General features: G+C 61.0%; 1 protein-coding gene across 25 annotated transcripts in view; it reads right to left on the reverse strand.

Moving 5' to 3' along the window:
- The window catches only part of NCOR2 (nuclear receptor corepressor 2), a 243,982-nt gene that overhangs the window by 42,713 nt on the left and 176,948 nt on the right, over positions 1-24,321 (reverse strand). For 20 of the 25 annotated variants that reach the window (XM_032243915.1, XM_032243811.1, XM_032243904.1 and 17 more), the window contains 4 exons: positions 16,994-17,136; positions 9,717-9,864; positions 6,028-6,078; positions 4,381-4,969 (listed from right to left, as the gene is read on the reverse strand). In XM_032243915.1, the coding sequence (XP_032099806.1) occupies positions 4,381-4,969; positions 6,028-6,078; positions 9,717-9,864; positions 16,994-17,136 (931 nt within the window). The remainder of the gene's footprint in view (positions 1-4,380; positions 4,970-6,027; positions 6,079-9,716; positions 9,865-16,993; positions 17,137-24,321) is intronic. The other 5 variants (XM_032243852.1, XM_032243937.1, XM_032243898.1 and 2 more) reach the window with 1 other exon arrangement.

Genomic DNA, 24,321 nt, shown 5'->3' on the forward strand with positions numbered 1-24,321 from the left:
TGCAAGCTCTGCCTCCTGGGCTCAAGTGATCCTCCTGCTTCAGCCTCCCTAGTAGCTGAGATCACAGGCACTTGCCACCACGCCTGGCTGATTTTTTTGTATTTTAATAGAGAAGGGGTTTCACTATTTTGGTTAGGCTGGTCTTGAACTCCTGACCTCAAATGATCCACATGCCTGCCTTGGCTTCCCAAAGTGCTGGGATTACAGGTGTGAGCCATTATGCCCAGCCTCTATCCTTTGTTTTCTTGGAAGGCAGCCGCTTCTATTTTCCTTTCTGAAGGCCTGGGTGGAACGAGGACTCTCAGGGCCTGGCATGGCACATGTGTACGGGAGGGGCCCTGCCCTGCCTACCCAGCCCTGAAGTTGTGAGCAAAGGCTCGAATCTCCTCTTTGACTGTGTGACTTTGCCAACTGTGCCTCAGTTTCTCCATCTGTAGAGTGGAGATGAAAGCAGGTGCTGCCTTTGAGGGCTGTCTGTGGGTGGGCGTGGGGATGCTGGAGACCAGCACGTGGGGCCAAGTGGGTAGGGCCACCTCCTCACCGTCACTTTCCTTCCCACTTGGGAAGACCAGGGTAGGGGGCACGAGACCGGGGACCAAGGGCCGGGGGACATTCACCAGGAACATGCTGGGCCTGTAACAGTATGTTCCCTCTTCACTAAGCCCCTGCCTCAGTTTCCCCAGGATCATCAGACTGGGACAGTCCTTGCCACCACCCTAGGGCTGGGAGTGGGAGGGAGGGCTGGTTTGTGAATGGCATCCCGTGCCTCCCCAAGGCCCCAAGATAGAATCTTGATGCATCACTCCCACCATGGGGCCTGCCCACCTCTCTGACCTCCACCACCCCGCTTCCCTGGGCCGCTCACTCCACTGCATTCCCTGCCACAGGCCTCTCCACTGTCAACTGGACGTGTGCTCACAAGGCCACAGGGCCTTTGCACTGCGGTTCCCGGGGGGTGGGGGGACTGGCTTTCTCTCACACTAAGGCTCTCATCACCCTCCAGTGTCACCTCCCCAGAGGCTGTCCCCCCGACCAGCTCACTCTCCCCCATCCCCCATGCCCCAAGACCGCACCACTGCACTCCAGCCTGGGCGACAGAGTGAGACTCCATCTCAAAAAAAAAAGTCCAGAACGGGCCAATCCAAGACAGAAAGGACATGAGTGGGTGCAGGGCTTATCCTGTTGTTTACGGGTAAGTGGGCGCACCCATCCCCCACTTAACCCGTAAACAACGGCTTTTCTTCTCCGCCCCTCACCAGAATCTAGGGGCCTGGAGTCAGGGCCTCTTCTGTGCAGTTTCCAGCACCCCCAATGCCTGGCACATGCTGGTGCCATCAGTCACTTGTGGAACAAAGTAACAATGGTGAAATTGCCATTTGATCTTCCAAAATGCCAGGGGCACAGCTGAAGGAGCTGCTTTCCAGCCCCGTCTTGGGGTGACCTCTCGGGGGGGGGGGTGTCCCAAAGCAGATCCAAAGGAGGGCGGCTCTTCCTTCACTGAGTGTCCACGCAGCCTGGCGCTGGCCCGACATTAACTGAGTTATTCTGGTGATAAGCCATCCACGCCCACCTTACAGATAAGAAAACTGAGGCTTGGGGGAAGGGATTCCCAATGCCAGGCCCTGCCAAAAAGCACCGAGGCACCTTCTCTTAATAAGAGAGGGGAGGGCAGGCAGGCTCAGGGTTTTGCAATCGAAGCCATTATCTCTGGTTGTCTGCCAGGAAAACACCCAGGCAGAGCTGCCTCGCAGAACGCTGGCGGGCCGAAGGAGAATGTGATTTTCTCTCTCCCAACGTCACCCGGGTGGGGTCCCGACGAGAGACATCTTGCGTCCATCTAGGAACGCAGAGCTCCCCCGCTGGGGCTAACAGGCGGGAGGGAGGGTGCTGGGCAGACAGCCAGGAGCAGGGGTCGCCTGGGGGGGCCCGCCCGTCCCGCCAGCCCTTCCCGGGAGGCCCTGGCTGCCGGGTCCTACTCTGACGCAGTTCGTCGGTGTCCTCCGGCGCCCGCCCGACCCTGTGCAGTCGTGGCCGGCAGAGGGAGGGGTGGCGGGCTGCCGGCCAGGACGAGGTCAACAGGCTGGCCAGAGTCCAGCCTCGTTCACTGAGAGGGCAAGACAGGCCCCAAGGGTGGGGGCCTGGGCCCAGTGGCGCAGGGCAGGGTAAACCAGGTGTCCTGACTCCCGGCCGAGGACTCCAGCTCCCCGGGGACTGCATGCTGGACACGGGGCAGGGGGTGGACGCACGCCAGGCCCAGCTGGGGAGGGAGAACATGGCCCTGGGTGGGGCTGCAGGGGAGAGGACAGGAGGCTGCGAGTGCCCTGCGGGGCCTCAGGCCCAGCCTGAGCGTTCTGGGGATGGACAGGATGCAAACCGACCCCCTGGCTCCCAGCCCGGCCGGCCACACGCACCCAAAATGCAGACTCTGGGAGGCAGCTTATCAGCGGGGCCGCCCCGTGACCTCAGCACTCCCCCCGCGAAGGCAGGCACAAGTGTTTCCATGACTCTGACCCCACAGCCAGTGTAAGCAGTGTGGCAAGCTGTCTGCCATGACCCTGATATTCAGGCACAAAGGCCCTGCTGCCCGCCTCTCGGGCCAACCCAGCCGTGCCATGAGCACTGTTTTCCAAGCTGGGACTGTCAGGCAAGAAGCTTGGGAGTTCAGTGCCCTCAGAAACCTGCTGGCCAGGACTTTGCCCATCACAGGGCCAGGGCCAGGCCACCCGTTTCTCACACACATGGGCGCCATTCCTGTCGGCAGGGGTCCCAGGGACCCCAAGATTTCATTCCGTGGAACCTATAGAGATCCAGGTGGAACTGAGTTCTTAGTGAATGCCCTAAGGCTTCCCCCTTTAACACAGCCCAGGGTGAAACCCAGGGCAGAGACAAGGGCCCCAGGCAACCCCCGGGGTCAGATTCTCCTCCCTTGCTGGCTCTGACCAGGACTGTTCCAAGGGACTTGGGAGGGGAGAAAACAGATCACACTGTAGTCAAAATAAAACGGCCCGCCTGTCCCGCCAGAAAACAGTCCCTCCAGCCAGCCAGATGTGGGCAGGGCGCAGTCTCCTTGCGCCTGCCCTCTGCTGCGCAAGATCAGCCCTAACTTGGGTGGCCGTCTTTTGTTCTAGACTGGAGGCCTGGGGGCCCAAAGCATCTGTGCTGAAAATGGTTAAAAGAGAGAGTTCTCAGGAATGTGGGGTCAGAGGCCAGAAAGGAAAGAACACACCTCGGAGACCTCGGCATCCAAACAGGATGGCAGTGGGGTCCTCCAGGTCACTCCTGCTGAGTGCCTGAGTGCTGGGCCCTCGGCTGATGGGAGAGGAACCACCAAGAACATGCTGAATCTGTGGCTTCTCCCCACCCCCATGGCCACCACACTGGCATCTCCCTCGCTGGCCCCAGGGAACTTGCAGCTGCCTCCTGACTACGCCACCCACCCCAGCAAATCCCCACATGGTTTCAGGGGTAAATCACATCCAGCTCTCTTGGGAGAGGCTCAGAAAGGCCTTCTCACTGCCCAGAGAACAAAACACAGCCCCCACCTGCAGGGGCGAGACTCACTGCCCCACCCCCGAGAGAGCTGCCCCCCGTCCCGGCTGCCCACCCCACACCACCTGAGCCCCTCGCTCCACCCCTCAGCACCTGAATCCACCAAGCTCATCCCCACCTGGGTCCTTCGCCTTTCCTGTTCCTGCCACGTCAAGGGTAGAATTGTCCCTCCCAGAGAAGGTGCATTCCAGTCCTAACCCTGGTCTCTGTGAATGTGACCTTATTTGGAAATGGGCCGTTAGTGGGTATGATCAAGTTCAGATGAGGTGGGACTAGATTAGGGTGGCTGCTCATCCAATGTCTGCTGTCCTCAGGAGAAAATGTGGACACAGAGACGCACGGGGCAAAGGCCACGTGATGGCAAAGGCAAAGACAGGGTGGCGTGCTGGCAAACTACAACTGCCTGCAGCAGCCAGGGGCTGGGCCAGGTGGGACGGAGCTGCCCAGAGGCTCGGGGGTGCGGCCCGGCCTGTCGGGGCGCCCGAGCTCCTGCCCTCCAGGACCATTTGTTTCAAGCCGCCTGGCTCATGCTACCTCGTGAGGGCGGCCCTAGCAAGGGAGCAGGCTGCCTGGCACACTCTCCCCAGCGCTTCCTGGGCTGCCTCCTCTCTCCAGGTCTCAGCTCGGATGTCACCTCCTGGGGAGGTCCTCCCAGCCACACCCCTGCCCCTCCTGGCCTGCATCTCCCATTCCTGGACTCTGAGTCCGCCTCCCTCACCACACCTTGGGCTCCCCCAAACCAGGCCGAGCCGGATAGGGTGCGGCTGTCTAAATAGGCGGTGGCTGCTTAGTGTCTGCAGACAAAAGTCGAGGTCAGCGGCGCCCACTCACCGGTTCTTGTCGCCGCCCTCAGGCTCATCCACCTCGTCCGCGCTGCATGTGGCACTGGAGTCGCTGTCCTGGGGAGCGCCTGAGCCCTTGGCCACAGTGGCCCTGCCGCTCCCACACTCCTTCTTCTCCGCCTTGAGCGTTCCCTCGGCCGTGGCCTCGGTGGCCTCCGTGGCCTTGCCCTGGGCTGGAGCCTCCTCGGCTTCCTCTGTGCACTCGCTCTTGACGGGCTCCTCGGCCTTCCCTGTGTCCACTGCCAGCTCCTCGGCCACGGGGGGCTTCTGCTCCTCCCCCTCCTCTGCTGGGGGCACCACTGTGGCCTCCTCCTCCTTCTCCTCCTTGGGTACCACAGGAGGGGGTGTGGAGGGCGATGGGGGTGCTGGTGGGGGCGTGGGGGCTCCGGTGGCTTCAGAGGCTGGGGTGGGCTCAGTTGGGGCTGGGACGTCCTCTGGCGGTGGGGTGGGTGGTTCCGGGGGCGGCCCGTCGGTGCCCAGGGTGGCTAGGGGCTTGGGCCCGTTCTGCCCTGTGTCCTTGGCTGCCTCAGCATGAGGGGAGGGGATGCTCTCGGTGTCTGAGCTGTTGTTGACGGCGGCTGCGCAGGGCGAGAAGGAAGAGGACATGAGCGGGGTCTGGGTGGCTCCAGGAGAGATGCAGGCACAACCTTGCCCGTGGCCCTGACCCTCGGGATAAGGCCACTCTGTCACCTGACGCCAAAACAGCCCTGAGGGTCCTACACACCTGGGCCCCTGCCCGGAGCCCCACCCCTGAGACAAAGCCACTGGCCAGGCCCCTACCCATGGACTGACCCTGCTGCCATGACCTGGGGAACTCCCAACCCCAGGACCTCCTGGTGGTCAGCACCCAGACAGACGGAGACAGCCTGAGGCCTTCGTCCGGGGGGTCTTCGTGTTCTCATCTGAGCTCCAGCCCTGGCTCTGCCCTACACTGGCTGCGTGCCATGGGAAACTCAGGTTACCTCTTGGGCCTCAGTTTTCCCATCTGTAGAATGCAAGAACAATAGTTCCCATTCTCACAGGCAGAGAGGCCGGCAAGTGTGATGGCACAGGGTGGCTGCCCAGTGACCGCCTGCTGTTGCGTCATTGTCACCATCACCATCACGTGGCAGTGCAGAACGGGACCAGTGCACTCGGGAGAGCCCCAGGCACAGCCACGCCAATGACAGCAAGAGTGCGATCCGTGCTGACGGACTGGCAGGATGAACGCATGCACCCGAGGAGGGCGAGGAGACCCGGCCGCAGTCCTGGCTTTCTGGCCCCCAAACCCACACCAGCCTCTTCTTTGGGGCTCAATGTCCCCCATTTTCTGTAAGACAGCGATGCTTGCAAACCCCTGCATTTGCTATCGGGAAATCGAACCCGGTCAAAGACCGAAGTGTAAACACCAGGGAAAATCAATAAAGCAGTGGAGACGGGAAACTGGTCTGCAGGAGTGAGCCTGGGACCAGCATGGGGAACAGCCACTGGGCTGGGAAGGAAGCCCAGAGGCAGCGGAGCACAGACGGTGGCGCTCACAGAAAGAGGCATGTGGCCAGAAGCGGTTTCCTCGCAAAGGCCCGGGGATCTCGGGATGCCCTCCCCGGCCCGGCCCGGCCCTGCCCCTGCCCCCCAGGCCAGCCGGCCACATCCGTACCTGGGCCACTGCATTCCCCTCTGGGCACCTCATTCCCAGAGGCATGTAAGGCTGGAAGGAAGTCAGAGAAGAGTTAGAAGCGAGGCGGCAGCAAGCAGTGGTGGGGAGGGAAGCGCAGCGGGGCCTGCCAGGAGGGGCCTGGACCACACATCAGGGAGGCCTCGCTGCGGCTTCCGGGGGCTGCTCGCTCTCCTGCCCTGACTGCCCTTCTGCTTGGACCAATGAGCCCTCTCCCTGCGGGCTCCGGCCCTCCGCAGGCCACTCCAATGGCCTGTTCAAAGCCAGCCAGTAATGGGGTTGTTCAGGGTGAAAAGTGAGCCTCAGCCACTCCAGGTGTCCTTGCCCAAGTCATCAGCCTCCTGGTTCCAGGATCCCAGGATGCCTGGGGTGGGAGGTGCTGACGTCAGGGGTCGGCAAGGTTGCAGGGAGAGGCTTTTGGGGCTGCCGGGGCCCCTGCCAATCCCGAAGCCTCTCCTGCTTCTTGCGTCCCTTCAGGCCCTAGAGCAGAGGCCACCCCTTTCAGGAACAATAGCAATGACAGCAAGGCAGGCTCTGTGCAGGCCGGGCCGTGCTGCGTGTTCACAGATGACTCCTTTAAGACCGTTCACCTGCAGATGAGGAAACGGAGGCGGGCAGGGTCAGCAGCCTGCCCAAGGCCACGCTGTGGAGGGGAGAGCACTGAACCAGGTGTCCTGTGTTCCGAACCCCTGGCCTTCCTGCCCCTGCCTGATGACTTGAGCCATGTCATTCCCTTCCTTCCACAGTCAGAGAACGGGACGGTGGGAGGCCAATGCGGAGGGCCCCGGGACCAGGCACGAAACCTCTGGGGTCTCAGTTTGCGCATCTACAAAATGGGCAGTGAACGCCTCGCTCTCATGGTGATCAAGAAGGAAGGTCTGGGGCGGGGGCCAGCATGGGAATCGCCCCGAGGGCTGTGAGATGCAGGTGGCTGTACCCCTCTCCAAATGTTTCTGAGTCAGTAGGTGTGGGCTGGGGCCCGAGAATCAGCACTTCTAGCAGACCCCAGGAAACACCGGCCACCACTGCCCTAGAGCCGGGGAGGGCCGCTTTGTGCAGTGCCTGACACACAGTAGGTGTTTAACAAGAGCAACGATAAAACCACCAAAAACCAAAACCAAAAACACACCAGATGGCCTTCTTTCCTTTCCGCCCGGAGGTTCCCAGTACCAGGCTGCCTGGGATTTGAATCCAGGTCACCAAATGGGCCTCGGATAAGCCCTCTATGCCTCAGTCTCCCCAGCTGTAAAATGGGGATGACAGTAGCACCTGCTTCTTTTACTATGAGCATTATTGTAAAGGAGACTCCACTGGCCCAGGGATCCCTCACCGCCTGCACGGGGGAACTTCAAGTCGAGATGCAGGAGGCACTTTCCACTGCCCTGGGGAGGGCCCACAGTGCCGGTGGGGCTGGCTGGGTCTCCTGGGAGATTCCAGCAGCACAACCTCAGGCTCCAACCCAGCTCGTGCCTCCCCTCCCCATCCTGAGCACAAGAGACAGGTCACATGGTTCACGCTGGCTGCGCTGGCAGACCCCGAGCATAGCGGCTATGTGCAGGGACATTCCACAGGAGGGGCTCCCCTCTCCCTGGGTCTCAGTCGTCCTTAAGATGGGGTAACACCCTGGCTGGGCACCAGGCGGCTTCCACAGCCTCTGACCTGCTGTCTCCTAGCTCTCAGAGCAGCCACAGAAGACCAGAAGCCCCAGCTCCAGGCAGCTCAGCCCTCCCTCCTCCCCCACCCCACAGAGAATGCCCCTCCCCATCCCTACTGGGCTATGTAAGCCCTGCAAGCGATAAGGGGTCAACACCACACAGTTCTGGGCAGCGTCTGCTCTGGTTTTAATGTGCAGTCAAAGCTTGGCTTCTTAAAATGCTCCCACCAAGCCTGCATCTCGCCCATTCAGATAGCTGGAGGGACACTGACAGAGCGGACGGAGCTTCTGCTCCCACGGTATTCTCTCTTCCTGCCTGTAGACCCAAGATCCAAAACGGGGTGACCCGAGGGACTCAGGGCCCCGACCTTCCTTCCATCAGACACTGGCCAGGCTTCTGGCCAACTTGGGCCAGAGAGAACCAAAGCTGGTGGGGAGGCCGGCTTGAGATGACAGTCACCCAAGGGCCCAGTTACGCATTTCCAACCAGGAGCTGGGATTCCGGCTGGGGAAAATCTACAGGCTGGAAGAACCTGAATTTATCTGTAGGCCTCGCTTATGGAACCAGGAGGTGACTTGCACCTTCTGCCAGGGAGAAGCTGGGTGTTCAAAGGCACAAAGGGACGGAGGACAGGAGCAACGGGAAGGGCCGCGGACGGGCAGGAGGCAGGAGGCTGCCTTACCCAGGACCGAGGCTGTTCGCTTCTCCTTCAGAGAGTCAGCAGGGAGAGTCAGGGACACTCAGCTGAGGAGGGGGGGTCTCCAGGGGCCTTCGGTCACCCCATAGAGGCGCAGGGTTGAGGGTCGGAGGTGGATGGACTCGGGACTGAGAACACAGGGCCTGGTGTGGGCAGCCCGCATTCAGCTCCTGGGTCTGTAAACACTGATTATGAAGTTGAGCCATGTGTTATCCGGAGCCCTGGCTCTGAAGCGGAGTTCGTGTGGTCCCAGTCCTCCAACTGAGAGAACTGGGGGGACCTGCCAGAACCACGCACGAGATGGCTCCACACACCGTCTTCAGCAGCACTCACCTGGTGGGGCATCCATCTAGTCTATGGCTGGTGCAACCAACACACTCCGTGGTGCCTGCCCGGGGCACCTGGGCCCAGACTTTTAAGTGCCCGAGCCTCAGTTTCCCCACACAGAAAACGGGGACATCAAAGAAGGGGACCGAATTATTTGTCACCCAAATAGGGACACTTGGGAGTAAAACGAGGCACTAAAAATGACCGTATAACTTTTACAATATGTATCAACTGACAGATAGGTTCTATTTATGCTGGTTACCTTGTAAAAGCATTCCGGTCAAAAAACTATTTCCGGGCCTGGCGTGGTGGCTCACACCTGTAATCCCAGCACTCGGGAGGCTGAGGCGGGCAGATCACCTGAGGTCAGGCGTTTGAGACCAGCCTGTCTCCACTAAACCTGTCTCCACTAAAACTACAAACATTAGCTGGGTGTGGTGGCAGGTGCCTGTCATCCCGCTACTTGGGAGGTTGAGGCAGGAGAATTGCTTGAGCCTGGGAGGCAGAGGTTGCAGTGAGCTGAGGTCGCACCACAGCACTCCAGCCCGGGCGACAGAGCGAGACTCCGCCTCAAAAACAACAACACAACAACAGACCATTTTCCAAAGTAAATTTTGTCTAGACTATGACACCCGAGAGGGTGATGGACAGCAGCACCCTCAGGGCTGGCCAGGACGTCCAGTCACCCAATCGTGAGGCTCAACTCACGGGCGTCAGAGGGGCCGAGTGAGGCTTGGGGCTCTGGAGAAGCTGTTATTCTCGGGATTGTGGTGGTCATCATCCTCATGCCCATGGCTGGTGAGTTTCTGGCATGCCAGGCCCTCCCCTTCCAGGGAGTAGAGGTCCCTTCTAAGAAGGACCCAGATGACTCAGGGGAGACGAGGCTGCTGGCGGGGTCAGTTCTCGCTGTGCCCACCCTCAGAGCTCGGACCCACGGCTGCCAGCCACCACCGCCAGCCACCGCTGCCAGCCACCGTCGAGCCAGCGCTCACCTTCTGCCTCCTCCACCATCTCCTCCTCGTTCCCGCTCGCACCCGATGCCTCCATCTCCTCGTCCTCCACCACGGGCGGGAACGCCGCCTCCTCGCTGGCTGCCGCCGGGGCTTTCTTCTTCTTCCTCCTCGCGTTCCTCTCCTTCTCCTGGGGCGCATGGAAGCAGCAGATCAGGGCTGGGGCCTGGGCTGTCAGCCCGGGAACTCCCCATGCCCAGGCCTCGCCACGGGTTTGAAGGGCAGTGATCCCAGCCACGTGGCAATGAGGGCATTCGTGCCCCCTCACGCCCCACCATGACAGCCAAGCATGGTTATTCTTCCATGGAGCCCCAGATACACTCCAGGTAAAGGCTGGTCCCTCGGCCGCCTTGACATCCTTCCTGAGAGGGAGAAAACCTGTCTGACATTGCCCAGGACACTCCCAGCCAGAGCAAGGGGCCACGCCTCCTGGGACGCCTTCAGCTTCATCAGCACACGTGGAGTGAATGAATGAATACAGGATGCTTTTCCTTGCATGCAAGTCTCCCCCAACCCCACTGAGGCCCTGGGGACAAGCCAGCCTGGGAAGCTTGCATTTCATTCCCTGAACCTTTACAGAACACCTACTGTGTGCCCGGCTCTGCATCCCAGGACTGTGGGGATAAAGGTATGGCATAGGCAAGATCCTGCCCTTGGAGGCTGGCCGGTCAGGAGCCCAGCAATGTGCTCCTCACAGAGACGCAGCACGCAGAGGCTGCACGGGGCACACAGGGTGGGGCAGAGAGCACGGAGCACGGGCTCCTCCCGACAGAACCGTCTGGAAGGGCTTCTGCAAGGAAGTGACATTCAGGCCAGGATTTGATGGCGGAGGGAACGGGCCAGGCCAGGCTCTAGATGAGAGGAGCAGGTGCAGGGAGTTACAGGTGCAAAAGCCCCTTGGTGGGAACATGCTGGGTGTGTTGAGAAACGGAAAGGAGCCTAAGTCATGGGGCCTCCACCTCCCCCATGTCATGCCCTGCTCCTGGGAACCCCAGCTCCGCACCGCGCAGAGGCTACCCTTCCTCCCCCAGCTTAGGCACCATCATCAAACTGCTCATCTTTGTAGCTCACTGGGCTGGGTGTCTCTGTCCCCATGCTAAGCCAGGCAGAGGTTCAGAAAGTGTTTGTTGACTGACTTGCTGAGCAACTATGAAAGGCCAGCCTCCGTGGGTTTGAATGCACAGACAGCAGAGAGCAGAGTGGTAGCATCATGGAGACAGCATCTCGAGGTGAGGTGGACTCCCAGGGGGACTGGACAGGCGTTGGTGGGTGCCCACCACAGCCTGGTGTGACAGGAGGGGCGGCAGCCAGAGCCCTCTGGGGTTGCTGAGAAAGGGGTGGGCCCTCACCACACCTGGAGGTGGCTGCGGATCTCAGCCAAGAGCCCTATACTGGGTTAGGGGGTGTCCTGCAAAGTTCACATTGACCTAGAACCTCAGACTGTGACCTTATTTACAAACAGGATCCTGTAGATGTCGTTCGTTAAGATGAAGTCACACGGCAGTGGGGTGGGCCCTAAACCCAGCAGGACTGGTGGCCTTGGCAGGAGAGGAAAACACAGATTCAGGGACACGATGACCCTGTAAGGGCGGGGGTGCATGCGGAGGGTGCAGCTACCACCGGGAATGCCACCAACTGCCAGCAGTCGCGGGAACGCAGGAGAGGCTCTCATGCAGCCTTAACAGCGAGTGCAGCCCTGCGGACACCAGGGTTCGGGACGCCTGGCCTCCAGACCTGAAGCGAGTACACCTCTGTTGTCTGAAGCCACCCAGTCTGTGGAACCTCCTTGCGGCAGTCACGGGGAATCACACATCCCTCCACGCCACTGCACCCGGATTCTAAGAAAAGGTGGCCGGACATCAAGACCATACAGCCTGCTCTCGGGGGAGTGCCAGGTGGGCTCTGCCCACCCCGGCCCTTCGCTGTGGCCAGGCTGGAGCTGAGCCTCATGGAGGGGAGGAGAGGGGGTCTCAGGCTCCGAGCCCCAGTGCAGGCAGGGAGCGGGATCACTTCCCGTCCTGCCTTCTTCCTGAGAAAACAGGGTTCCTCTGAGCACAGCCGCTTGGAACGCAGGGAGGAAAAGGGAAGCGCCTGCGGCCGGCCCGTTAGTCACGGTTTCCGTCACCGCCAGTCAGCCAGAGGGCCACAGCCCTGCCCCTGACAGTGCCCACAGGGCCCATGGGGAAGACAGCTCTGCAATGCTGCACCCATCCTGGGCCCGGCCCCAGCCCTGCCCCGAACCCAGAGCCTCTCCCAGGAGAGCTGGAGCCTGTGGCGACCTGAGAAAGTGGTGGCATGTGGGTTCTGCAGCTGCAGCTGGGGCTCCCCCTGCTTCCCGAATCTATTTTTAGCAGACAGAAGCTCAGGAGAGACTGACTGGATGCCTGAGCTGCCCCAGTGGTGGCTGGGACGTGGAAGATGCTCAGAGCCTCACTGGGAACGGGGGTCTTCTGTCTGCCTGGCCGTGGCGCCCACCATCCTGGAGTGTAAGTCTCTCTGGCGGGGAGGGGCCTCTGAGGCCTGGCAGCGGACGGGGATGGTGCCAACACCACAAGGCTGGGCCTCAGCAGGAGTCCCAGGAGTTACAACTAACCCTGCCCCACGTGGTCCGGCGCCGTGGGATCAGGAGGTGTGTGTGGAGTAGGAGATGCTGGTGATGCCGCAAATCATCACGACCGACGTTTATTAGGTACCTACTATGTACCAAGCGGTTTCTGGCATTAATTTATTGCATCGGCACAGCTGCTCTGCAAATCAGAGCATGCTACCACCTGCTACAAACTCTCTAACACCTGGATGCGACCCCCAAGTCCTGCCCACCATCCAAATGGCCCTGTGTGATTCAGCCCTGGACCCCGCCTGCCTCTCCAGGCTGCTGTTCCCCTCCCTTCCTCAGGGCGTGTGCTACAAACACGCTGCCCTCCCTGCTCGATGACCCAGCCACAGGGCCTTTCCACTGACTGTTCCTCTCTCTGCCTGGACACCCACCCGCAGATATCTGCACAACTCACTTCCTCGCCTCCTTCAGGCCTCAGCTCAGACATCAGAGTGGTCTTCCCTGACCCCCCCATCATTAGCTCACCCCTCCTGCCCTCACCATCAACCAGTTTCCACGACCTCCTCTCACAGCATCTGCAGACCCCGTTCTGAAACTGAATGTATGAACCTGTTTCTTGCACTAGACCCAGCTCCTCAAGGGCTGGGATCTTTGTTCTCCACCGTATTCCCATCATGCCTGGAACAGCGTCTGGCACAGAACAGGCGCTCTGTAACTGTCTTTAGATGAATGAATCTCATAGGGACAACAGCTCAGAGAGGCAAAGACTCTTGCCCAAGGCCACACAACTCATGCATTGAGGAGCCCAGATTTGAATGCAGGCCAGGTTCAAAAATGTCCCAGCTGGACCATCTCTGCAGGCCTGTGCAGCCTCAGGTAGAAGAGACAACGGCAGAAAACAAGGCGGGGCCAGGCCAGGGCCGAGCGGACAGAGACAGAAACACGGACGCTGGGCCCCAGGGGCCTGCATTCACAGATGGGAGAAAAGGGTAACCTTCGGCCACGAGGAGGGGGAGGGAAACCTCAGAGAAGACACTGATGCCAGGTGTTACATAACTCCGGGACATGCCCCGCCCGCCCGGCCGCCGGATCTTGCTTCCTGCTGACGTCACCTGCGGCCACACTCGGGCCAGGCTTGGTGCAAGGCGGGAGAGGACACCCACTGACCCTCTGCTTCCTCACTCCTTCCTTCGCTGGCCAAGGGTGACATGCCTTCCTGTACTCCAGACGGGGCTGGGCCAGCAGCCAGAGGTGGCCGTTACTGCCTTAGGATTCACTGGGACAGGTCCCTTCCTGGGACTGAAAGGCACAGGGGAGGGGCAGGAGGTGGAGGTCACTGGGTTCAGTGGCACCTCTCCTGTTGAGGTCCGCTTGCATACTGCGGTGACAGGGAGCTCACCACTGCACCAAGAATGGTGGCCCGGGCTGAGCCCCATTTCCTTCTCTTTCTCTGCAGCCCTCAATATGAGGGCGCTCCTTTGAGGTTGGCCAGGAGCGAGAACCAACCCCACATTCCCGACTCATTCATTCTCATCTGGGTCCCCATTTGGTCTCAGGGTCCCCTCCTGCCCACGCCTCTGGAGTCTTCCGAGTCAGGGGATAGAAGGGCCACCTTCTTTATCAGCTTTGACTCTGTCATGTGGATAAGAATCACTTTCATCCACACTAGGACGACCCACCTTGAGTCCAGCCCTGGATGGGGGCTGTGTCTCAGCTCAGAATCCTTCGATGCAACCCCTACTCCTTCCACAGTCCACTAAAGAAGTGCCGGCTCCTCAGCCCAGCAGGAAAACTCCACCCATGCCTCTGCCCTCAGGGGATACAGCAGGTGCTCAATACAGGCTTGCTGAATGGACATTGAGGATAATACTGGACGCTTATTGAGGACTGACCAAGGACCAGGCACACCCTTTACACAAAGAAACACACTTGTTCTTCAGCAGCCCTATGACTGGGTCCCATTCTGATCCCCACTTTACAGAGGTAGAAACTGAGGTACAGAGAGGTGAAGCCCCGTATCCTTGGACCCCCGTCACTAAGCGGCAGAGCCGCGGTGTGAAGCCACCAGCTCCAAAGCCCGGCTCTGCACCATCCTTCTGGAATGCCTCTTTGAATGAATGGATGGATGAATGAATGAATCAATCGTGAGAGCGCCACCACCAGCACCGTCACAGCTGTCACCAGCAGAGCACCCAGGGCTTACGAGGCTGCGTTCTAAGCACTCTACTGGCAGCCACTCACTGCATTCCCACAGCAGCCCTTTGAAGTGGGTTCCATTATTGCCCCCATTTCACAGATGGGGAAGCTGAGGCACAGAGCACACAGGTCACTTGCCCAAGGCCACACACAGCTAGGAGGTGGCAGAGCCTACATTCAAACTCAGGTCTCCGGGACCCAGTCCTGCTCCCAGCCTATAGCACGCTTTGCCTGTGCCTGCACACACCATTCAAGAGGGGGCCTCCAGCGTCCCTGAGAAGCGGGGAGATGGCATCAAGACAGAATAATAACCACAGCAGAGAGAGGAACTCGGACAGCTGGTCCTCCCGGAGCGCGGCCGCTCTGGCAGGCACTAAGGCTCTCACAGGTGACCACTCGTTCACTCCTCATAGGACCTCATGGAGAAGAACTGTGATGCCCCTACTTTACAGATGGGGAAACTGAGGCTGAGAAGGCTGAATCCACTGCCCAAGGTCACGCGGGTGCCCGAATCCACAAGCTGGGCCTTGATCCCAGTCTCACCCTGGGCCTAATGGCACGGTCCACCATGCTGGAGCCTCTGGTCCTCCAAGCCACTCTCTCAGGTTCTGGGGTCTCTGGGGGTGCAGTTGGGGCCACACCCTGCAGAAGCCTGGAAAGCCAGGCTGTGCGGCAGTGGGCTGCAGGGGCGGAGACACCCGTGGTCACTGAGAGTGAGCCCTGGGGTGAGGCAAGGGGGACATGGGGAGGAGGTGCCGGAGGGAGAGGCAGGGTTAGGAGAGGGAGGGAGGGAGGGAAGAAGGGAGGGGAAGGCTGGAGAGAGAGCAAGAGGCCCTTTTTATGCCTGGGGAGATGCTCTGGGCCAAACCTCTGCCCCGGGTCATCCTGACGGACCACCCCACAGACCCGACGTGGGTGACAGAGCCATTGGCCCACAACATGCCCCGGCCCAGGCCCCCTTCTGCGCCCCCAGGCTGCTCTGGCGTGGGCCCTCTTTGCCATAAGGGTCCTCAGTAGGTATTAGAGACAAGGTCCCACATTCAGCCCGACGCCGAGCCTTCCTCCACACCCAACCAGGAGGCCTGGAGCATCCAGAAGAAGAGGGCCCTGAGCTCTGGGGACAAATCCCAGGGGCCGCTGTGGAGGGCACGCAGGGCACTGCTTAACTGGAAGTGACGGGGAGGGACCTCCCTGAGGACAGAGGGTGGATCTCAGCCCTGACCACAGGACCGTGGGACAGTGCCCCCTCGGTCCCAGGGCCATCAGCAGCCGTGTGCACACATGATGCACTAAGAACCCACTTGTGAGGGTGAGAGAACGACATTAAATTCTGCATAGTTCTCGGGCAGAGTTCAAACAGGGCGAGGCTATACCTGGCCCTCCCACTTCATGCCGTGTGACCTCACAGCCTGCTCACCCTCTCTGGGCCTTGGAAGGTTGCATGGAGGAGCAATTCAGCATGGCCTGCCTGGAACACGCTGCACACACTTTACACCCAGGCACAAGGCAGCCCCATGTCATGGTTGGGGGCTCAGGGGTCAGTCCTGGGGGAGGGGAGCTTTGCAACCCTTCCCTCGTGCTTCTGTATCGATGGGGAAACATGCACCTAGCGATGAAGAGCGTCGGTGCTGATCTCACAACTGTGGGTTCAAATCCCAATTCAGTTGCATATGAGCCTGGCTAAGCCTCAGTTTCCCCAGCTCTAAAATGGGGATAATACTTGGCAAGTGTGTCAAAGAGGGAGAAAGCAGGGAGGAAGGGAAGGAGAGAGGGAGAGAAGGAGGGGGGGAGAGAAGGAGGGAGGGAGAGAAGGAGGGAGGGAGAGAAGGAGGGAGGGAGAGAAGGAGGGAGGGAGAGAGAGAAGGAGGGAGGGGTCTCGCCACAAATGCTCCTCAATTCCCAGAAACAGCTGTCGAAGAAGCAACTGCCCCTTGGAGGCCATTTACACGCCCGGTGAGGTGAGCCTGAGCCTCTGCGCCCCTGGAGGAGGGGGATCTCAGCCTCCAGGCCTGACTCAAGCCCTCCAGGACACAGGGCTGAGCGGTCCACTCTCTGCGCCCCAGACCTGTCCTTCCCCCGCCACATGGCAGCCCTAAAGCTGTGAGGTCAAATGGGGTGGGGGAGCTGCTTGCTCAGGGACCATCTGCCTCCGGGTCCTCATTCCAACGTGCTGACAGCCCGAATTCCTGGCTGAGTCAGTCTGGTCCAGCGTGCTCCTTCCCCCACGCCCGGAGCCGGGGCTGAGGGCCCCCAGAGGTGTCTGTCTGAGCAGAGCGGGTGGTGGAGGGCAGCCTGGTCCGTCTCGTCTCCCAGAGGGACACACAGCAGCATCGTCGCCTGCAGCCATCTCGGGACACTCCCGGGCTTGAACCCTGAGAAGCTGAGTCCTAATGAGGGGGCATAACAGCCCCTCCTGGCCCATGCCTCCCAGGATGCAGAGACGTCTCCTGGGGCGGTCTGGGCTCCTCTCCCAGGCCCTAGGAAGCATGGCATGGTTGGGACTCACCATCTTCAGCTTGTGCTGCTGCAAGATCTCATCCAGGTTCTGCCTCTTCTTGTAGTTGAAGTAGAAGTTCTTACACTGCGACACTGTCTTGGAGCCTACCATCCGGGCGATGGCCGACCAGTTTCGGCCGTGTTCCAGGAGGCCTGTCGCGGGAGAGGAGGGCGGTGAGGGGAGGGCGGTGAGGGGAGGGCGGTGAGGGACGGCCAGGCCCAGCAGGCAGGGGGGCCTGCATCCATGGCCTAGGGGGCAAACGGGGCCTGGAGCAGAAACCCGGCCTGAGGCTCCCTGCTCAGGCCCAGTTCCTGTAGAAGAAGAGACAGTGATGGACCCGCGTCCCCTGGCGGGGAAGGTAACAGAGGTGGCAGGGCTGGCCTCTGGGGTCTGGTTTCTCAGTCACTTGACTCCAGGCCAGGATGCACGGGAAAGGCCTGGGCTGGAGGAGCCAAGAGCGACAGGTGAAGCCCCACGGAGGCCACCGTGCAGGAGGCTGGGGCCAGAGGGCTGTGAACGTCCAGAACGCACAGCCCCTGCCCAGGCCCCACCTCTCCTCCTCCCCCCAGCTGAGCGGGAGGGCCCAGCCGCTGTGACCCAGCCCTGACACTCGCTCACAGCTGCAGGCGAGGCCTCGGGAGACAGCCTGTTTTCCGGCCACACCGGCCCAGAGAAAGGAGGGGTGTGATGCGCAGGGGATGGGAGGGCGGAGGTCAGGGTCGGGGTGACTGGGACCACAGCCTCTGGGCCCAGGTCAACTGGGTACCTCCAGGACCAAGCTCCCTAAGGCCACCTAAAGCCCACTCGGGACTCAGGGCCCAGCAGGCCTGGCTGGGCAGCTGGAATTTCCCCCCAAACCCCAACCCATACCGCCAAGAGGTTCTCCCCGCCTCACAGACCTCCTGCTGTGAGAAGAGAGCCTCCAGGAATCAGTGGAAAAAGTTCCCTCCATCCCCAGGACTCAGGCCGGAGCTGCATGCTGCCCCCCAGGTTCTAGCTTCAAGGCCACAAAACCAGGCTCAGCAGAAACACAGCCCCTGCTGCACTGGCTGCGCCCGGGAGGCCAAGCCCCGTTCCCGGCCCATCTGCCCTCGAGCTGCCGAACACACACGCACAGGCACCGGCCAGCAGCTCTATATTTACGCTTCTGCCTCCAGCGGCGTGACCTTGTGTGGCCCAGCCAGCCTGTGCAGGTACGCCTGCCCACCTTCCCAGGGCTGTGGGAGAGACAGGGAGCGCTCTGACCTCGGGGGGCTGTGCGGCAAGATGGTGCCCCTCCAGGGCAGCAGGCCCCAAGGCTGAATCGAGGAGCTGGGGCCGTCACAGACTCTCTGGGCTGGAGCTACACTTGTAGGACTTTAATGACAGATTTCGCATCACGAAGTTTTTGACCATTTTCCTTGAATGAAATCAAGCTGCAAAGCCAAGCTCCGGCTAAAATTGTGCAGCGGTTGGGGAGTCGAGGGGCGGCTGTCTGTGTTGGTATTTTCTGTCATTCATTCATTCATCCACCCACCCACCCACCCACCCATCCATGCATGCGTGCACGTGCCGGCTGCCTGCCTGCTATGCACAAGGCTCTAATGCAAATAAAACAACAGCAGCAAAAACACCAGCACATCACCCCGTGGCATGGCCAAGTGACACACAGAGTTTGCAAAGCCCTTCAAAGACTTGGTTCCCTCTCATCCTTGCTGTCATCGCGGTGACCATTTTCTCATCCCCAGGAGAGGGGGGATCTTGGTTCAGAGGGTCCCCCTAACTCACCCAAGCTCAGGGGGCAACGCGGGCGTGGGGCCCGGACTTCCTGCCCTCTGGGTTCTCTGGCCCCCATGGTGTGGGGGTGGCGCTGACTGACAGGCCACCTGCTCGCCTGCAGCAGCCCTGGGTGCCACGTGGCCCCACGGCCCGCTCCTCAGGGTCCCTCAAGGACAGGCGCAGAAGGGGAGGCCGGGGGGTGGGATCAAGTGGCACCGGCCCCTGACCTTTCCCTCTGCCCGAGCCAGCAGCAGCTGCCACTTCCAGAACCTGGCGGATGGGGCCGTGCGTTTATTTATATTTCCCCAGCCGGGGCCAAGAAAGCCCAAGCAAACACGAGGGCCAGAGGGATCACAGGCCCGGAGCCCGGTGGGAGAGGGTGGGAGGGGTGGGTCTCCCATCTGGGCCTGCAGGGTGGGGTGGGCATGGAGAGCCAGGGGGTGGGGGTGACGATGCTGGGGAGGTTGACATTTCCAAACTCAGTCAATAAATTAGGAGGTGGCTGGGAGCCTGGCTGGGGCTTGGGGACCCTAAGTAACTCAGGTCATGGGGGCAGTGGGAGTGGGTTGAGGGCAGAGGAGAGGGGATGGAAATGGGGGTGGGGGTCACCGAGCCCTTCCTGAAAACATGCACCTCCCAAAGGAGCGCTGGCAGAGTCACCCGGGCACCTGGCCAGAGCTCGGGGCAGTCTCGGCCGGTCCTTCTGCTCTCCAGCCTCAGTTTCCTTAACTGCCATGTGAGGGGCCGGAGTGGGTGTCCCATTAGCACCAGCCAGGGCCTCAGGGTAGGGGCGGGCTGGCACTGGCTTCCTCTGGTTCCTGTTGTGGGAAGCCCAGGCAGAGGGTGTCGGGCACAGGGAGAAGGACTTTCCAGCCCCCTGGGTCCTGAAGCCCACCCTGCCAGACCCAGCTTGAAGCTCCCGGCCACCTGGAGACCCCCTGTGCACACACCATCACAGGCCCACGCCTTCCCAGGCACAGATCCAGGTCCTACCCCTGCTTCCAGGACAGCCTCAGCCCAGCAGGGAGGGAGAGGAGGGGGCACCAAGGAAAGGGTGGGCTGGAACCCCCATCCACTCCAGGGGCCAGGAACTCTGACTCCCCAGCTGCCCAGCTGCCCAGCCTCAATCCCTGACGGCCCTGTCTTGGTACCTGTCCCTGCACCACAGCCCCCCATCCCCTCCCCGGGGCCACTCACTCACATCCTCTCATCTGCGTCTCCCCCTCGGCCAAGTTTTCCGGAAACATAGGGCTGGGAAGATGCCCCGGGGAGCGGGCCCAGGGAAGCGGACCGGCAGGCTGGGCAGCCGCGGCCGGCTCTGTGAGGCTCCTGGCTGGCGTCTGCTGGCGGCTCAGCTCTGCCTCACATCCTTCTCCGTCCCACGGTGAGGGAGGGAGGGAGGGAGGGAGGGAGGGAGGGAGAGAGGGAGAGAGGGAGGGAGCGAGTGAGGGAGGGACAAGGGCGGGTGGAGGCTGGCTGGAGAGGGGCGGGAGGAAGCTCCGTGCAAGCCTGCCAGCCTGTGGTGGCCCGAGGCTCCTCCAGCGGCCGCTGCCACCTCTGATGCCGTCCCCAAGCCGCTGTGGGTGCACAAGGTGCCCTTCCCCGAGGGTGGTAGGTGGCGGGAAGTTGTCACTGGTACGTGTGGAGCACCCCTGGGCCAGACATCACTGGGGCACAGCGTGCACAGCTCCTCTGGCACCAACGTGTCCAGCCCAGCAGCAGTGCCAGCCAGAAGCCCACAGACCCCCAGGCTGGGCAAAACCTAAGGACCCAGACCCAGCAGGGCAGCCGTGTCCCCTGCAGCCGAGCTCAGCTCTGATCTTCCTGTTGCCTGACCCAGCGAGACGCAGCAGGACTGAATGTGACCTCCAGACGGAGGCTCGCGGCGGGCGGGAGGGCGGGGGAGCGTTGCAGAGGCCCAGGTTCAGAAGGGGCGGGCCAACTTGGCACTGGCTCCCCTCCCTCTCTCCCCATCCGCGGCGGTGACGGCGTCAGCAGTGGTAAGAACAGATGAGGGTTCCAGAAAAACAGAGCTCCTCCACCCCCGGCAGACGGGGAGCAGATTCTTCCGCCGTCACCCCCTGTCCTCCCCGCCCCATCCCCCCACCCTCCGAGCTAGTTCCACCTGAGCTCTGCCCCCTGCCTGGCCTGATGCTGCCAAGGCCAATGGAGCCCTCCGTGAGGGGCTGTGGGTGGGCAGGGCTGGCCTCGAATTCTGGGGGGAGCCTCCGTGGGGGGCTGGGTGGGCAGGGCTGGCCTCCCTTTCCAGGTCCCTGGGATTTGAGGAGCATCTTCAGGGGGCACACGAGATCTTCAGCCATTTAGGGGAGGCGGAAGGGCTTGGGGATTTGGGGTCCCCAAGGGGCCCTCTGCTGCTGGAGAGTCTTGGGAACATAGCTGCCTCTTTCGTCCTCCTCTGAGAGCCCCTGTGGCCGTGAAGGAACACTTTCAGAAATGCCCAGGACCCTCCCAGGAGGTTGGAAGTTTAAAGAGCTGAACTTTGCAGTCTAGATTCAGGTCACGACCGACTTCCCTGACTCTGGGATCATTCACCTGCTTCTCCGATTAACCCCCAGCCCTTCCATTCTGCCCCTGAAAACCTGGGGAACAGAAGGCACCTCTGGAATGTCCCTGCACCCCAGACCTCGTCCTGGGGCACGACAGCAGGGGAGGGCAACAAATCTCAACCCTGGTATCAGGGATCTAGGCCTCTCCACCTGAGTCCCGCCCTCCACCCTCTGTAGGGGAGGCCTCAGTGTGCTTTTAAGGATGCCAACCCCACCATATCGTTCCTCTGCTTAAAATCTTCCAGTGACCACTAGAAGCTGTTGGAATGAAATCCAAAGGCCCTAGCACGGCCCAGGAGACTCTCATGGAGCCGGCCCCGTGCACTCGCCCAGCCTCTCCCTGGGTCAGTCGCCGGTGCCCCAGGGTCTTTGCAGCAGCTGCTCTGGCGCCTCCATGGCTTCCTCACAGATGTGCCTCGGTCGTCCCTCTGGTCTCAGCTCAAGTGACAGCTCCTCAGAGAAGCCTTCCTTGCCCACCCCTCCAAAGTGAGCCCCCCAGTTACCCCTGCATCCCAGGGTTTCATCATCTCCATAGCTGTCACTGCCTCTGAAATTAGCTCCTTCATTCCACTTCATTCATCGGTAGGTGTCTGGGACTTGCTGGGCACCCTGGGCATCATTGCTACCTGTCTGGGTCCCCCGTAAGGAGCTTGCAAAGGAAGAGGGGGCTGTGGGTTTAGTCATGCAGAGGGCCCCAACCCTCCCAAAAGAGGCTGGGGTGTCCCCGTTAATACCCAGGCACATGCCCCCCACACTGTGCCAGGGCCGAGAGAGCAGATTCTGCCACCATGCCCTGTGGTCTGGATTCCCCGACCCCACTTCTAATTTCTAAGGAAGAAGTTTCGTTCTGAAGAGTCAGGAGGCAGGAACTAGGAAGTGAAATTGACCAAGACAGGAAGTCCAGCCAGGAGGTCTGAGTCACAGGCGCAGAGCAGAGAGCCAGGCACAAGGGCTCAGCGGCCACAAGAGTGGGTGCCTGGGGCTCCACTCGGCTACTCCTGCTCTGAGCACCCATGGGGCGGTGTCCCATGTGCTATCCGGGGGCCAGGGGTGAGCTGTTCTCATGCAGGCCGGGACTCAGCCTCCTCGGCTCAGGTGCTCAGGCCCCCAGGGAGGCCCAGCCCCTACTTAGATGTCCCCAAGCTGCTTTTTTCCAAGGGTCTGCAGACCTGCACCAGCAGCTAGGACGCCGAGGGCACTATACCACCATGGGCACCATGCCATCCCCCACCTGCGTCTGGGGATGCCGCAGCTCTTCTCTCTGGAATTCAGTCCCCACCCTGGAAAGACACTGGCTCTCCCCACCCCAGCCAGTCCCCTCCGGCCTTGACGTTTCTTGCCTCCTCCATGAAGATTCACAGGTGGCAAGCCAGAGGGGTGCATCGACCACCGCCCTGCCCACCACCTACCATTCTCCCTGAGAAACTCAACATGTTCTACCCAAAACCCTATCAAAGTTGGGAGAAAAAGAACACGGTCGTCTTGGGCCTGAGTCATGCCACTTCCTCATTTCAGAAACCCCAAGCCCCAGGGTGTGGGGGGGGTGCGTTCAGCAGGGACGGTGCCTCCCCGTTGACACCCCTGACAGGCCGGGCACCTCCTGCATGTCACGTCGGGACTTCCCAAACTCCTGCCGTCCTGAACTCCCATCTTGATGGTGGCTAGGTAACATCACACCTGGACGCGCCCCTCCCCACTCTCTTCTCCCATCTATTCTGTCAGAAATCAGCCTTGCTATCTGCTTCAGCCTCCGCATCAGCAATCACACCCGTAAATCACAGGTACGACGTGAAGCAGCCACGTCTTCTCCAGCTCTCAAAAAAAAACCCAGATTCATTAAGATGAAACAAAGTCACCTGCGTAGAACCTGGTGCTGTCTCGCCTACCATTTCCGGAAGTGCCACCTTACACCTTTCAATGTCACAGTTTCCTACAGAGCAGAGCACAGTGGGAAGCCAGCCCAGGGGGTCAACCTGCCCCAGGCCCCACATCCACTGCGGTGTGCTGGGTGAGCCCCGGCTCTCCCTCGGGCCTTAGGTCTCCTGTGCAAAGCAGAAGTCGTATGTATTTGTGCATGTGTGCACACGCGCGTGGGGGGCCTGCCTGGCTCGTGAGCATCAGCCGCACCGCGTGACAACAGGCATCATTACCACCGCATCAGCCGCCAGGTGCTCCTTCCCTGAGCCAGGAGCCACGTGGATGCGGACTCCTGGGTCTCCCCTGGGAGGAAGGCGGGGCTGGTCGAGGCCTGACCTCAGCTTCAGGGGTGCTGATGAGAACAAGACTGTGATCCAGACCCTGCCCCTGTGTCTGGCTGTAACCCAAGTTCCTGCAGAAACCCCAACTTTCTCCTCCTTCCAAACCATCGCCATAGGCTGTTTTGAGCCCCAGACACACATCCTCCCTAGTGGTTTATCTCCAGACCAGACGTGGTGACAGTCCCCCAGACTCGAGCCCCGAGGTGCCACACCAACCCTCCCTGGTTTACCGCCCCTCCTCGGGGTGTGGCCTCCTGCTCGGCCCTGGTGGACAGCTGCATCAGGAAGCAGCCAACAGACCCAAACCCAGGAGCAGCAGCACGCCTGCTGGCCCTCCCAGCCCCACTGGAAGCTTTTGGGCAGCCAAGCACGCAGGCACTCCTCGCATGGGGGCCTATGGTGGGCACAGCACAAGGCCTTCCCAGTGGACACGTCGTGGAGGAGGTCCCGCTGCTCCAGGTTCCGGGGCTGGGGGCTCACCCCTCCCCCTCCCATGCCTTAGACGCTTCATCCATAAAAGCTTGTTAGGCACAGCAATTAGTGGTTCCAGCCTTACTCCTGTGAGAAGTGGCAAGGCCACTAGGCAAGGTGGCTGGATTTAGTGGGGGAGACCTCTGGGATCTGCCTGGGCTCACCGGGAGCCGCCAGGGCCTGGTCTCACACGCCCTCCCACTTAGGGCTGCTCCCTGGAGGCCGGGAAGGACTGGCGGCCCGGAGGCGGGCAGAGCCCATTCCTGGTCCAGAATGGTGTGAC

This window comes from Sapajus apella, unplaced genomic scaffold (genome assembly GCF_009761245.1).
Source record: "Sapajus apella isolate SASKATOON/1434 unplaced genomic scaffold, GSC_monkey_1.0 scaffold2, whole genome shotgun sequence".
Classification (NCBI taxonomy): domain Eukaryota; kingdom Metazoa; phylum Chordata; class Mammalia; order Primates; family Cebidae; genus Sapajus; species Sapajus apella.